General features: G+C 35.0%; 1 protein-coding gene across 2 annotated transcripts in view; it reads left to right on the forward strand.

Moving 5' to 3' along the window:
* The window catches only part of EPC2 (enhancer of polycomb homolog 2), a 130,058-nt gene extending 118,976 nt beyond the window's left edge, over positions 1–11,082 (forward strand). For both annotated transcript variants that reach the window (XM_001915715.6, XM_070240907.1), the window contains 4 exons: positions 5,594–5,730; positions 7,221–7,380; positions 8,491–8,824; positions 9,817–11,082. In XM_001915715.6, coding sequence (XP_001915750.4) covers positions 5,594–5,730; positions 7,221–7,380; positions 8,491–8,824; positions 9,817–9,889 — 704 coding nt within the window. In that variant the 3' untranslated portion in view covers positions 9,890–11,082. The remainder of the gene's footprint in view (positions 1–5,593; positions 5,731–7,220; positions 7,381–8,490; positions 8,825–9,816) is intronic.
* Positions 11,083–13,892: the final 2,810 nt, after the last annotated feature.

Here is a 13,892-nt window from a genome sequence, read left to right on the forward strand (position 1 = left end):
TGGAGGAAGACTGGCACAGCTATTAGCTCAGGGCCAGGCTTCCTCAAGCAAAAAAAGAGGAAGATTGGCAACAAATGTTAGTTCAGGGCCAATCTTCCTCACCAAAAAAAAAAAAAAAGTACATCTTCTTAATTGAAAAATTCTACTCAAAGTATAGAAGCAGGACAGCGAGAGGAAGAAGATAGAGTGGGCTGAACATGGCAAGTGAATAACCAAGGAAAATTAATCTCATAATTATTTAGGATCTATTATATGTAAAGTACTATATTAAGTGTTTGAAAGTTGCAGAGTTTTCCAAGACAATAATCCTTACCTTCAAGGAGTTTACAATACATGGAAAATATTACATTCTTTATATGAATAGATGACAAAGGTTTTAGTTATTTGAAACTGTACTATTATTTTAACCGTTCTTTTGAGGATGATGTTCTTAAATCCAGACCTGAAGAAAATATATTTCACATCTGAAAGTAGCTTTGCTTGTTCACACTTGAAAGGCCAGATTAATTTACATTTAATCTTGGTTTTGACTAATGCATGCTTGCAAATTGACTTAGTTTTTCTTTTCTCATTTGTCTTAGTATACTGAATAGATACCAACAGCCTTTTTGACCAGCTCCAAATATCTTATTTTTACCAGTTTATAAAATCATCACCGTTCTGGACAGTTTTCCAAGAGAAATTCCTGATTTTTAATTTCTCCAGTTTCTCTTCCCATTCTTTATTAAATTATCATAAAATGTTTGCAAGCGTAAAAGTTTTAGGATAGGTAAAACTATGCCTTAACAACTGACTGAGGTTTTCCCAAGGATTTATTTTGGGGATTAGGGTCACTTCCAAAGGTGAGAAATGGAGTCAGATTTCAGGAATTAAAGATTTTAGTTTAACTGCTAAAGGATATGCTGAAATTTTAATTGTAACTATTTAGCTTGGGTATCAAATGTTTAAATGGACCTTTCGTCTATTTTCTTTATCCTCACATCTTATTTGTTCCTCCTTCTCCATCCCCCTCACCCTGTCACCTCCCATTTCCACCCAAGAAACTTATAGTTTTACAGTTTCTTCGTTAGTTTGCCTTGAGCCATGAGAGTTACATTTTAGGATGTGTATAGACCTGAACAGGTAATGTCAACTTTCAAGGATTGGAAGATTTGTCCTCAAGAGTAGCTCCAGTGGTTGACATGAACTTTTACCTGACTCTGTACTATGATCTGGAAGGTTTAAAATAGGATCCCTTTCTCCCCCCATAAAGCCCTAGATCTGTTTTTTTAAAACAAATAAAAAATGTGCATATAGTTAGCATTTCTTCAATAAAGTGTGTATTAAAATATGTAACAAAGACCTACCTAATAGATGAAGAAATGCTGGATAATATATTTGTTTTGACTTTTAGATCATCTCTACTACCACATCAGATGTTTTTCATTAAACTATGAAAACTTGGTCTAGGCCAGGGTTTAAAAAATTGATGTCTTCCCAAGAATACATCATGTTAGCCCACTTTGAGAAGCACTACATTAAAAGTTAAAAGACTATTTTTAAAAGGCAGACTCAAGCGCAGAAATCATATGTTCATACTCTGTTGTGAGATGGTCATCCAGAAGATCCAGAATGTGTTTCTATTAGATTTTTGTTTTAACAATAATACAAAGTTAACAAATACTTGTAACCATTTCACGTATGCTCAAGAATACTTCTGTGGGCCCAAGTTTAAGAAAGAGTGATCTAGGCTTTAGAATTGTTATACTAGTGTAAAGTCTGGTGGAGATACCGAGTGTGTGTTTTTGATGGATCACTCTCAGAACATGGGAGGGAAAGGTGATAAGGGGTCAGCATAGACAGACCACTGTATAGGAACCACATTCCTGAAAGATGAAGGATGAAATGAGGAATGTCTAGGACCTTTGAAAAGAGAATCACCATTCCAAGGATGGTGATAAGTCTTCTAAGAAAAGGTACATGGATTCATCTGAAGAATAAAGCATTCTGATAAATCCAAGACAGGTAATGAGCTAGATATATAAAAAATAGCCAGAAAGGTTAGGGACTTTAGTGAAAAACAGACTGTTGGTTATGTACACAAAATATTTAATATTTAGAAGTGCAAGTATGTTGCTAACATACAGAACAACATATTTAGATGTATTAAAGGGAAAATTCCATAATATATATTCCTGTCTATTAGAATGTGTTACCCGGGGAGATTGGCAAACTTCTCACTTAGGGGAAGGAGTACTTCCCATCTATCTGGAAGAATAAAATATTGCCGCCTTCATGGAACAATCAGATTTGTGGTTATTTTTAAATTGACAGGACTTGGAGGGTGGGGTAGGGTAGATTTATGACCAGCATGAATTTCACTTTTAAGCTAGCAACGTAAGAGCAACTAGTGGAAAGAACTTGACTTGGCCCTAAGCAAGAGAAACACGTTTTCTCTTTTGTTCATTTCCACTTTCCGTGTGTGCCACTACCACCCCATTACCACCCACCCAACGCTGGGACCCTATCTTGTATCTAATTCCTAAACAGATGTCTTCATGCTATAACTGTATATTTTATTGCTTACCTCTTGATGACTCAAAGTCCTCATGTATTTTAATGCTTGCCTCTTGATGATTCAAAGTCAATATAAGAAATAAATCTCTTATGGACGTATTTCAATAATTTATGAAAGTAAAAATAATTAGTGGAGAAGGTGCTTTCAATCAAATTACCTGCCTACCAGTAAGTTAACCCTGTGAATGGCGATTCAATACTGTCTCTGTGCCATTAAAATTGTCATTTCTTACCATTCACTTACCATTCACCCTAACAAAATGAAAGATCAGTTAGAAAAGGTGTTTTGTATGTGTTCCAATTTTATGTCACCATTACTAATTGCTATTTTTGTCTAAAGAATTGAAATAATACTAAACAATGCTCTAGAAAATTCTGAATGAGCAACATCAGCTTGTGTCAAGCACAAAATGCTTTATAGTAAAGAGAGAGCTAGATATCAAGAATGTATATAACATACTGAGCTTGAGGTGAGGGGGAAGAGAAAAAAATGAATATAATGTTTTTAAAGCATTTCCATATTCTAGAATTTATATCAGTGTTTATATCATAGATGAGTAATTATATAAGTTTCTATCAGTGATTCTCAACTAGTAATGGGATCAGGGATGAGATTTTTGGTATCAAAGTCAGCCTAAGTTTATAAAGGTTGGGAAACACTGACCCCTAATTAGAATAATTTAGATTGAGTCTTGGTTGGGATTTTATGAGTTTTCTACGGGGAAAAAGATGGGGTTCCTGAGTAAAAAAATGGTCTCAACAGGACAGGGCAATAAGTAGACAATATTTATGTATGCAAATATATAATAAGATATCCCTCCAAAACAGGCAGTTTGATCAGCATCACTTTTAAATATATACGTAAATGATCATCTGATCATAAAAACAAATAGAACAGCTCTAGTTAGCAACGCTTTGTTAGCCATGGACTACTAACCATAAGTAAATTTTTAATGGAAAAAATGCGGTTTGTTCTTTCTACTAATTTAGATACATACTTTATTTCTGAATTAGTAAGATTTTCTGATTGTCTGACCTACTAGATTTTGGAAAATGAAAAGATTCTCATTATTCTAATTTCTCTCTCAATTTTGAAGTAACCACTAAAAGTATATTCTCTTTATTTGGTTTGTTCCTCACTTAAAGTTAACGACTGTGACTCTCACATTTTCGCCACAACATAACCTGAGCTCTGGACAGCACTGGATTGGAGGGTGGAACATGCCAACTCCAGATTCCAAATTCCTTTCTTTTTCATTAGTACACTCCTTATACACTCAGGACCTAAAGAGATTTATTTGGGTTTACTTGAAGATTTTCCTTTCCTGCCTTTGTATCTAATAAACTATTTTTCATCTCTTTTCCAAGGTTTTCAAACAGCTGGAAATTCGTGAATACTTCACATTTTCATTTGATTTTGAAGATTGTAAATTTAGAGTTAAAATTATTTTTTTTCATTTAAAAATAGAATACTTGCAGTGAATTTAACATGTGCAAACAAAGACATTTGATTTTGTTGGTAATTCAGTAAGATAACTAATGTGTACTTCAAAATACAGGTAATATTAAAATTTTAGAGTGAGCACTATCATAGCCCCAAGTTTTTTAATCTTTTAAAAATAAAATTGCTATCTATGTAAGACTGTTTTCCCCTCATAGTCTAATACAAATTTTAATGATAATGTTGTGAAAAAGAAATGAAGGCATATCTAAAGCATCCTCCACTTCTGGGGCCAAATTCCCTTGTCATAGAAAATTGACTGGCTGTACTGTGCATAACTTGATATATGTCTAATTTACCATCAAAAAATTTGTCTTCATTTCTCACTTGTCATCCTACTAGATGGAAAACTTTGCGAGGTAGTTAAGTAACCTAGGCTGAGGGTGAAGTCTCCTTTCCAAACTCCTTTAGATCATGGTGATTAGATTGCTCAATTGCATTTAAAGGTTGACTCATATCAGTTGGTGTTTCTACATATGTATCTTTTCTTCCCAACTACACTGTAGGACTTCGTAGCAGGCCCCTCTTCTTAATTTATTTTTCCCTGTATTCACTCTTAACTCTTACTGCAGCTCTCTGCATCATAATAAATACTTGTTGATTGAGTGAACTAATTGGGAGAAAGAAAAGCAAGCAATAAACAAAACAGACTAAAATTATTCTAGCAGGACATGTATTCTGACATGATTTAATATTTCTTGACTTTAATAACATACTAACTTCCATGAAAACAGCTTTGTGTTCTCTAAGTTGGTTTATCAGTAATCTACTTAAATATCAATGAATGAAAGTTTATTAATATGTAAGAAAAATATTTCCTATTAGAACTTCTTAGCTAATATTTTAAACAAAAGTTTTAGATGTCTTGTTTTTATTTAAAATTTTGCTGTAACATAATTGGTCACAACATAATTGATTACACCTGAAGATAACATTATATCTTTAATTTTCTGAACACTTCTCTGATTTCTGGCCCATATTTTTATAGATAGGACTTATTTTAGGAATCAAATCTATTGGCTTAAACTATGGTCTATGGTTATGTTAGCTGAACATCTTTGTCCTCTACTCTGATTTGTAATCAGAGAAGAAAGTATTTTTCATGTCACAGATGAAAACCAGCAGTAAGATGCTCCTGTTTTCTTATTAAGGCTGTGACTTAGTCATTGTTATTATTTGCATTAATAAATCCAAGTTTCTCATTATATAGTTACCATAGCGTAGAGAATTAAGAGTGATCTCAAAGGTACTAAGTCTGAATAAATGGTAGAATCCTCATATTAGAACTATGTTATACAGTAAAAACTACTTATAGGAACTTTTCTTAGCATGTGATATTAAAAAGTCATGGATGTTAGCTTAAGCCACTTTTGCTGAAAGATTTGTCATTTTTATTGGCTTCTTTGCTGATGATATATACTGTGATTTATGATTGCTTTTCATCTAAATTATGGAATAATTTTATATTTTATTCTACTTGTGTTATTAAAAGTACTTCAAAACATACTTATTTCTGAAATTAATATCCTTTACCAGTAACAGGGGGTATCACAGAAGAACAATTTCAGACACATCAACAGCAGTTAGTTCAAATGCAAAGGCAGCAACTTGCTCAGCTTCAGCAGAAACAGCAATCTCAGCATTCCTCGCAACAGACACATCCAAAAGCACAGGTAAGCCTGTCTTTTAATCATGGTTATGTCTCTTCTTTTCTTTCATGATTAGCTAGTTGTGTTCAGTTTTAGTCAAGTCACAGAAGATAACCTTGATATTGCCACTTTTGGTTTTGGAGATCAAACCTAAGTGTCTTTTCAGTTAATTTACATAATTTTAAGTGACTAGTTTATATTTTATGAGAAGAGCAATAGAGCCAAATATGGTATTTTTAATTTAGGAAGGAAGTAACTACATCTTTTTCTGAAGGGTCATTGAGAATTTCTAGAGGTAATTAAAATCTTAGAACCATCATCCCCCCTGCACTACTCCCCCCAAAAATATGTTTTTAAGGGTATAACTTATCTAACCCCTTCTTAAACTGTGTGTTTAAGTGCCATGTGGATGTACCCCATTGAGCTGAGAAGTAGTGCTCTTGAATTGTGCAATAAATGTAAACAGTGTAGCCCCTTGCCTCTTTGAATCACATTTATCTGAAGAAAAAAATTGCCACTAGGTGAAGTTTTCCATAAGCACCATTAAGTGAAGACACTAGGGATAAGAATAAAAATACCTTATAAAACTCTAATTGCCAGAAGAAAGCAGCTTTGCCAACACTTTGTGAGCTTTGTAAGACTCATTTTGGACTTCTGGCCTTCAGAACTGTATGAGAATAAATTTCTGTTGTTTAAGTCACTAAGAACAAAGTGTAATTGAGAAGTATATTTCAAATTTGGGCCATCTGAAAAAAATAAATCTAGTGTTTTAGGTCTTATATTTTGTTGCTCCATAATTCTAAAAGTAATCTGAAAGTAATAGTTGAGATTAACTTAATCTCAGTTGCATTCTGTGAGCTCTCAGGCCAGCATCTGCCCATAACAGTTCAGCTCATTCTCAAAGGGTCAGTACACTGACCTTAGAGATCCTGAGTCTGGCAACATGAAAATCTCAGTGACCCTAGGACCTGTCAACACTCCCCTAACATCCAAGTGTATTTGAGACTGGCCTACATTCTAGGACTATTGACTGTTAGTAACAGCTAAAGAGTTTTATACAGAATCAAGAGGAACGGCCATTAAACTTGCCTGTGTTTGCTTTTTCTGAGTCTCTTGGTATTTTCAGCCTGCTGCAAAGTTAGGCCAAGACACATTTTTATATTGTGACAAAAATGACTATTAGTCATCTCTGTAATTTCATTTTGCCCATAGTATCTAGATTGTCAAGTATTTTTAAAGGTACTCATTAATGCTTATTGGAAAAATTAATAGAGCATTAAAGGTTTGGGTTTTTTAATCCACTAGTTCTTTCTCAGAAATAGCTGCTTCCCAGTTTTTACTTACTTCCCTGCTTCGTGTGCCAAAAATAGTCTATGGAATACTAGATCTCTTAACCTAAACACTTATAACTGTTCCAGATGAAAAAGGCAACAGCCTCTTAGGTTTACTCATTCCTTAATATGTTCATGAAGTCACATCGAAAAAACTGGGAGTTTAATTTGTTCATTTTATAGGGCTCAAGCACCTCTGACTGTATGTCGAAAACACTTGACTCAGCCAGCGCCCACTTTGCTGCATCTGCAGTGGTCAGTGCACCTGTTCCAAGTCGCAGTGAGGTAGCCAAGGAGCAGAACACTGGCCACAACAACATAAACGGTGTTGTCCAGCCTTCAGGTAAGCCTGTGCTTTCACGTGGTACTTACTAGCTTGAAGTTGTAACTGATTTGAGGGATGATTTTTGTTTTTTAAATCCAGAGAAAACATACAAGTTAGTCAGGACTTTTCAGAATTTCTATGGGTAGGTGTGGTGGGATAACTGGGTGTTTTCTAGAATTCACATAGAGCCTGCTCTCCATTTCCTCCTGTGCCCACTGGATGCCTGTATAACTCTTCACCCTGCCTAGTTTTATCCACCTACTGTCAGTTGCCTCACGTTTTAGGAAATCCATCGAGCTAATTGCCAGCCATCACCATTGAATCATCCATGCATTGATAAAAATGCGAAATATAAACCAGGATGGTCTGTCAATAAGTTTGAAATCAGGTTTACCTTCCCATTCTTGGAAGATTCACTGTGAGCTAACATCTGTTGCCGATCTTCCTCCGTTTTTTTTTTTCAATGTGAACTGCCAGCACAGCATGGCCGCTAACAGACCAGTGGTGTGGTTCCACACCCAGAAACTGAACCCATGCTGCTGAAGTAGAGCGCTCCGAACTTGAACCACTAGGCCATCAGGGCTGGCCCTGCCTCCTCACTCTTACATATGCATAGGCTGGGCTTTTCTGACTCCTCCTCTTGAAATACTACCCTGAGTCCTCAAAGATGTGCTATTCCTGTCATCCTTCAACTACTACTCAGACCCTAGGATTTTCCCCTTGCTTTTACATATACCCATGATCCTGATGGCCCCTCCTTACTGATGTTCTTGCGTGTGTAAGTTCTAATGGAAATCCAACTATTCTTTCCACCTGCCTTCAACCACCAGAGAGGATTGTCTGTCCTATTGTATAGTTTCCAAATATGGAAGCAGTAGAATGCTTTGAAAAACCCTTCATGCAGGCCAATAGAACGAGGATGTCTTTGGGGTTGGAACAGGTGAGTATGTTGCACTTACTGATCTGACAGAACCTGTTACTGATCAGAGAGTCCATTGTGTGGAAAGTTAATTTGGTATTTAACTAGAATACAAATGTTTGCATTTATTTTTATTAAACTCCCCATTTTTTTTTAAAAGTTTAGTGTCTCATGACATGAATTGAATGATTTTTTTTCTCCTCCCTCAGGAACCTCTAAAACATTATACTCCACCAATATGGCTTTATCATCCAGCCCAGGGATTTCAGCTGTACAACTCGTCAGGACAGTTGGCCACACCACTACAAACCACTTAATCCCAGCGTTGTGCACAAGCAGTCCTCAGACACTTCCCATGAACAATTCCTGCCTGACGAATGCAGTACACCTCAATAACGTCAGTGTGGTTTCTCCAGTCAATGTGCATATCAATACACGGACTTCAGCACCATCGCCAACAGCCTTAAAACTTGCCACAGTTGCTGCCAGTATGGACAGAGTGCCAAAGGTTACTCCTAGCAGTGCCATCAGCAGCATAGCAAGGTGTGTGTGTGTGTGTTTCAGGTATCATTCTTTCCCTTTCTGCTGGCTACCCTGTGGGAGGAAAAAGACTTTTTTTTTTTTTTTTTTTTTACTGCTCAAGCAATAGATGTCTATTGACTGGCTTGCTTTTCAACAGATTGTTGAGTATCTTCTTAGTGTAAAGCTATGTAACTTAGATTATTTGTTTGAGAAATAGTAGGATGTTTAAATGCCAACCAGAATTGTAAAAAAAAAAAAAAAAAGCATATCAAATTAGAAACTATCAAACCAAAAATTACATCAAAAAGTCTATTTTAGAAGCTTCAGTTATTCCTATATTACCTTTCTGTAGTTTAGACAGTCTGGGAGGTTAGAGGAGTTATTATTAACTTCCTTGTCAGAGCTTTAATTTTCAGATCAAAAATTTGTTTCTTCCATATTGTACACAAAGGGAAGGTAAATTATTCCATGTATATATTAAAATTGAGACTATTCTCAGATTAACTAAATCTGTGATAATGTATTTCAGATATGTTTTTAAATTTCTGTGACTAATACATGAGAACAGTGAATCAGAGAAAAGTTGATTTGCTCAGATTAATAACTACATGACCTTAAACCTGTAAAATTAAACTTCAGTAGAAAGTAATTTATGTTGTGCTCTTAATGACTATTCTTTTTTGCTTCATATGCTCCATCTGTTGTAAAAAAAAACTTGGATGTCGTATGTTATATATTTCATTAAGTAATTTATCAATGCTTCTATTGAAATACTTTGTTAAATTACTATCTTTCCTAAGTAAATAGTTATAATCAAGTAATTAGGAGTTAATAGGACTTCTTAGGTGATGAAAACTTTTCCTCATTCCTGTATAGAAATTGTGAAAATGGGACATGGTCTTGTGAGGTACATGTTTAGGTGTAATCATGTAAAAACGTATCTGTAAATTCTAAGTGATAACATTGTATTCTAGAGGGTATTAATGTTTATTTTACTCTTTGCCTTATTATAGAGAGAACCATGAACCAGAAAGATTGGGTTTAAATGGAATAGCAGAGACAACAGTAGCTATGGAAGTGACATAACCTAAAACATGTGGCTTTGACCTGTGCTGATGGTGTGCAGTCATTCATATTCCAGCTGAATGCAAAAGGCGACACTCTGTGGATCACAGAGCGTAACAATGGACCTAAATGGACTACAGTATATCGGATGTAAAATCGATATATGATGTATATTTTGTAAAATTGGGAAAATCACTACCTTGTAAAATAGTTTATTTGTATCATCAATATTATTTCTGTTACTTGAATAGTAGATATTCATCATCATGCTTTTGCACTTGAATTTGCAACTGAATGGATTTTAAAAAATAATTCTTTAATGGGATCATGAGCATGAAATGGGATCCTGCATCACTTGTTTTAACTATTTATTTTGCCATGTTTACATTTTGTATCTTGTAAAAATAAATCCAACTTTGTGTCTAAAAAGTTAAAGATTCATAGCTAGGAAATGAAATTCTTGTAATTTTTTTCTAAAGGAACTGTAAAGTTTTCACTTGGTTCATTTTGTTTCACAATTTGACTAGATGGACTTTTTGGTAAATACTTTAGTGGCATTTCACTGTCAAATATGAAGTTCAAGGCAAAATAGTATTTTCTATTACTGTGCAGGGGGAAGGGATGGATCGATACATGCAAATTTAATGTAGTAACTCACTTTTCCATATATTTTGAATGTATATTTCTATTTATAATACCAGTTTATAAAAAATAATTACGCAGAAAAAACGGACTAGGAAAAATTATGCATCTGGCACATTTAAGCTGTGCAGATATGAAAATTTTTCAAGGATTACATTTTATCTGAAGACTGCATATTTTAACTGGCTTTAAAACTGTAACACACCACATAAAGGATATTTTACCAGGTATGTATTGCATTATATCATTGCAATAATTATTGGAAGTCTAGATATCGAGCCATCCCAGGTGTTGGGAGGGGGGAGGGTTGTGGCAAGATTGTCTTTTCAATTTTGGAGAGTTTTCCTGTGGCTACAAGGCAAGTAACGGGTTGGAAAAAGTCTGACTGTAAGCGTTGGACACCTTCATAGTGTAGTGTTTTAGTGACTTTTTTTATACGGTTCTTGTAAATTAGATACGTGTAGTGGTGTTTCAGAATGTTTGTTTATGCACTAGTTCAGACAACTTTCCCTGTTACTTGTTCTTGATAAGTGAAAACTGCAGGGAAATAAAAATACATATCAAAACATGGACATGCTGCATATGTGTTTATTTCACAATGTGCACCAGTATAAGTGAGAATTTAAGGGAGATGATAGCACTTAACAGCACTTTTCATTTTCACAGTGCTTTCCAAGCATTAATGAAAAGAATTATAAGAAGCTCATCTGTGGGCACTATTGGGTTTCAGATAATCCAATATAAACTACCTTTGATATGAAAAGTTCTTAAAATATTTTACGGAATGTAAGTAATTTGCAGTATAACATTCATTGAAATCTCTTAAATGAGCTTCATTTTATAAATAAAAGTTTAGAGTAGAATTATATTGCAAGGGGGTTTTGTCAAGTAAGTACTGGGAAATGTAAATATTTTTAATGAATATTATTAAAACCATTTCAAACTTAATTTTATACTTTACATTTTTTATATCTGCAGTCCTGAAAGTTGTAAATTGGTATGTCAGTTGAATTAATGGGCCAAGATTTCTGCTAAGAGTGGTGTTTATTCAGGTCTTAAATGTGTAAAGCAATTTATGGTCAAAACCATAGAAAAAAATAAATTTAATTTCTTCATTGGTTGTGACCTGATAGGATCCATGTTCGTTTCTGCCATTCTACCTCTGGAGTTACTCATTGCTAATGATATAAAGGAAATCATTTTGATTTGATCTGTATTATGACTGTGTTCATTCTGCTTAGAGTTGGATGTTTCTCCTTGCTATTAAGAACTTAAAACAATTTTAGTGCCAATTGCAGAGAAAGCTTTCTTTCCATTTTACTGAAGTAAAGCATGAAGTGAATTTGACTTATGTAATACACATGATCTAAATAGTTTAACTAAAACAAAAGAACTATCTATTTGTACACTTTCTGGAGATGTGGCAAATCCAGAACTTATCAAAGAAAGATGGCCAATTTATTTGTTCCTTTTGAAGTAAAATAGAAAAATAAGCCTTCCTTATTTTGGCGGTTGTAGCTGTTTCATGGATGGCATTTCAGTTATTTGCACACACGTCTTTCCAGTGCTTTTCAGAGACTTAAGTGATAGATACTTATTTCCGCCTTATTAATTGAAGAATAGTTTATTTTTGCAAGGGCCCTCCACTGGGCAGCACCACCATCTCTTGGTTTACTGAGGAAACTGCTGTTGGTATTTGTAGTTCAGTAAGCTTCTAGAGTCCTTGGAAAATGTGTTTTTTGATGGGATGGGTAGTAGGGTTTTTTTTTAAACAAAGAGGTAACTCTAATGTGCTGGGATATCTTGTAATTCAGTGTAGATAAAAATATTTATAAACTGTATTTTTCTGCTTTCCTAAAGAGAGTACCTTTCCTTTCTTAGTAATTCAAGATCATCATTATGAGCAGTTATGATAATGTAGCCCTAAGTATATTTGAGGATGTATTGCCATATCTTTCTTTTGCAAAAGACCAACGGAAAAATAAAAATATCTGGAGGGCACATTAAAAAAATATACACCACACACAAGCACATACATGTTCTGTCTTTAAAAATGGGGAATACAGTATTTGCAACTATGCTGTGTTTTTTTAATTACCAAGGTTGTTTTTTAGGGTGGGCGAGAGAGTAGTAAGGAGAACTAACATTTCAGAAACTCCTCTCTGGTATTTACTGCTGTATTTGAGTGTAGTGTTGTATTTTGTACAGATTTTATTGGTCAGTAATATACTTTTGAATTGAAATGCTTTGTTGTCCCTTAACTAACTTGGCAAACTATTACATTTCAAAAGGTTAAAGGTATCTCAAGTAATTCTGAATATTATATCCTGTAAGACAAGAGCCATTTTTCATTAACTGCAACATAAAAACAGCTAACATCGTGGAGTATGTAGCGTTCTCTTAGTGACTTTGCATTTAGTTCTAACAACAATTGTGTTAAGTACTATTAATTTTCCCATTTTATAGATCAGGAAAATGAAGTTTAGAGAAGTTAGATAACTTGCCCTGTGTCACATAGCTGGTAAGTAAGTGAGCCAGGAATTAAACTTGGGTAGGCACCACACTTCTAACCACTGTCTAGAATCCCATCTTTAACATGAAAAGTTCTCTTCAAAAAAGTACTTATGGTACTTCTCCGGCCACTTATTGGCAGCGTCTGCAGCAGACTTTTAAATTTCATTTAGAAAACAGCCTCCCCTACTCTTACATCACCAGGCACTTATGTTTGTGTTTCGCTTCCCAGACTGAGTGCATTAGATCCACTGTGGCTTCTAGCCATCCTCCAAGCAAACCCTAATCAATCAGTGCCTCCTCCTCTGTCTGCCACACCTAGCTGGTAAGTGCTAAAGCTCTCCGTCAGCACAAGACATGGGAGCTGGGCAGGCCCAAAGGCCAGGACTTGGCTGAGTTTAGCCTTTCTGGACCTTAGTTTTCCCTTCTGTAAGTTGAGCATGGTAGTGAAACTCCAGAAAGGAGACCACGCTGACAAGCTTAGTGGAGGTGTACATGTCGCCCCGGTGTCACTGGTTTCTCATCAAGGAAGTAAATGATGTGGGATCTAAGAGTGAGCATTCAGTTAGTCTAGAGTTGTTTTTTTGTCATTAATGTCATCAAGGCTGCCTAGAGTGGAACTAATAATTTTAATCCAACTTAAGTGGCTATAAATCTCGAGAGGGCACAAGAATACATACTTTTTGGAGGAGGAATCAATGGGGAAAACAAAACAGACAACACAGTGCAGTAGGATATCAGAGGGTTTGTTGAGCTGAGTTTTAATCCCTGCTCTGCCATTTAATTGGTGGTTTTATCATCTTTGTATCTCTGAACTTGTATCACAGGACGGCGAATGGGTGTAATTAGATAGCATCTAACATCTCTGCCT

This window comes from Equus caballus, chromosome 18 (genome assembly GCF_041296265.1).
Source record: "Equus caballus isolate H_3958 breed thoroughbred chromosome 18, TB-T2T, whole genome shotgun sequence".
NCBI classification, from domain to species: Eukaryota; Metazoa; Chordata; class Mammalia; order Perissodactyla; family Equidae; genus Equus; species Equus caballus.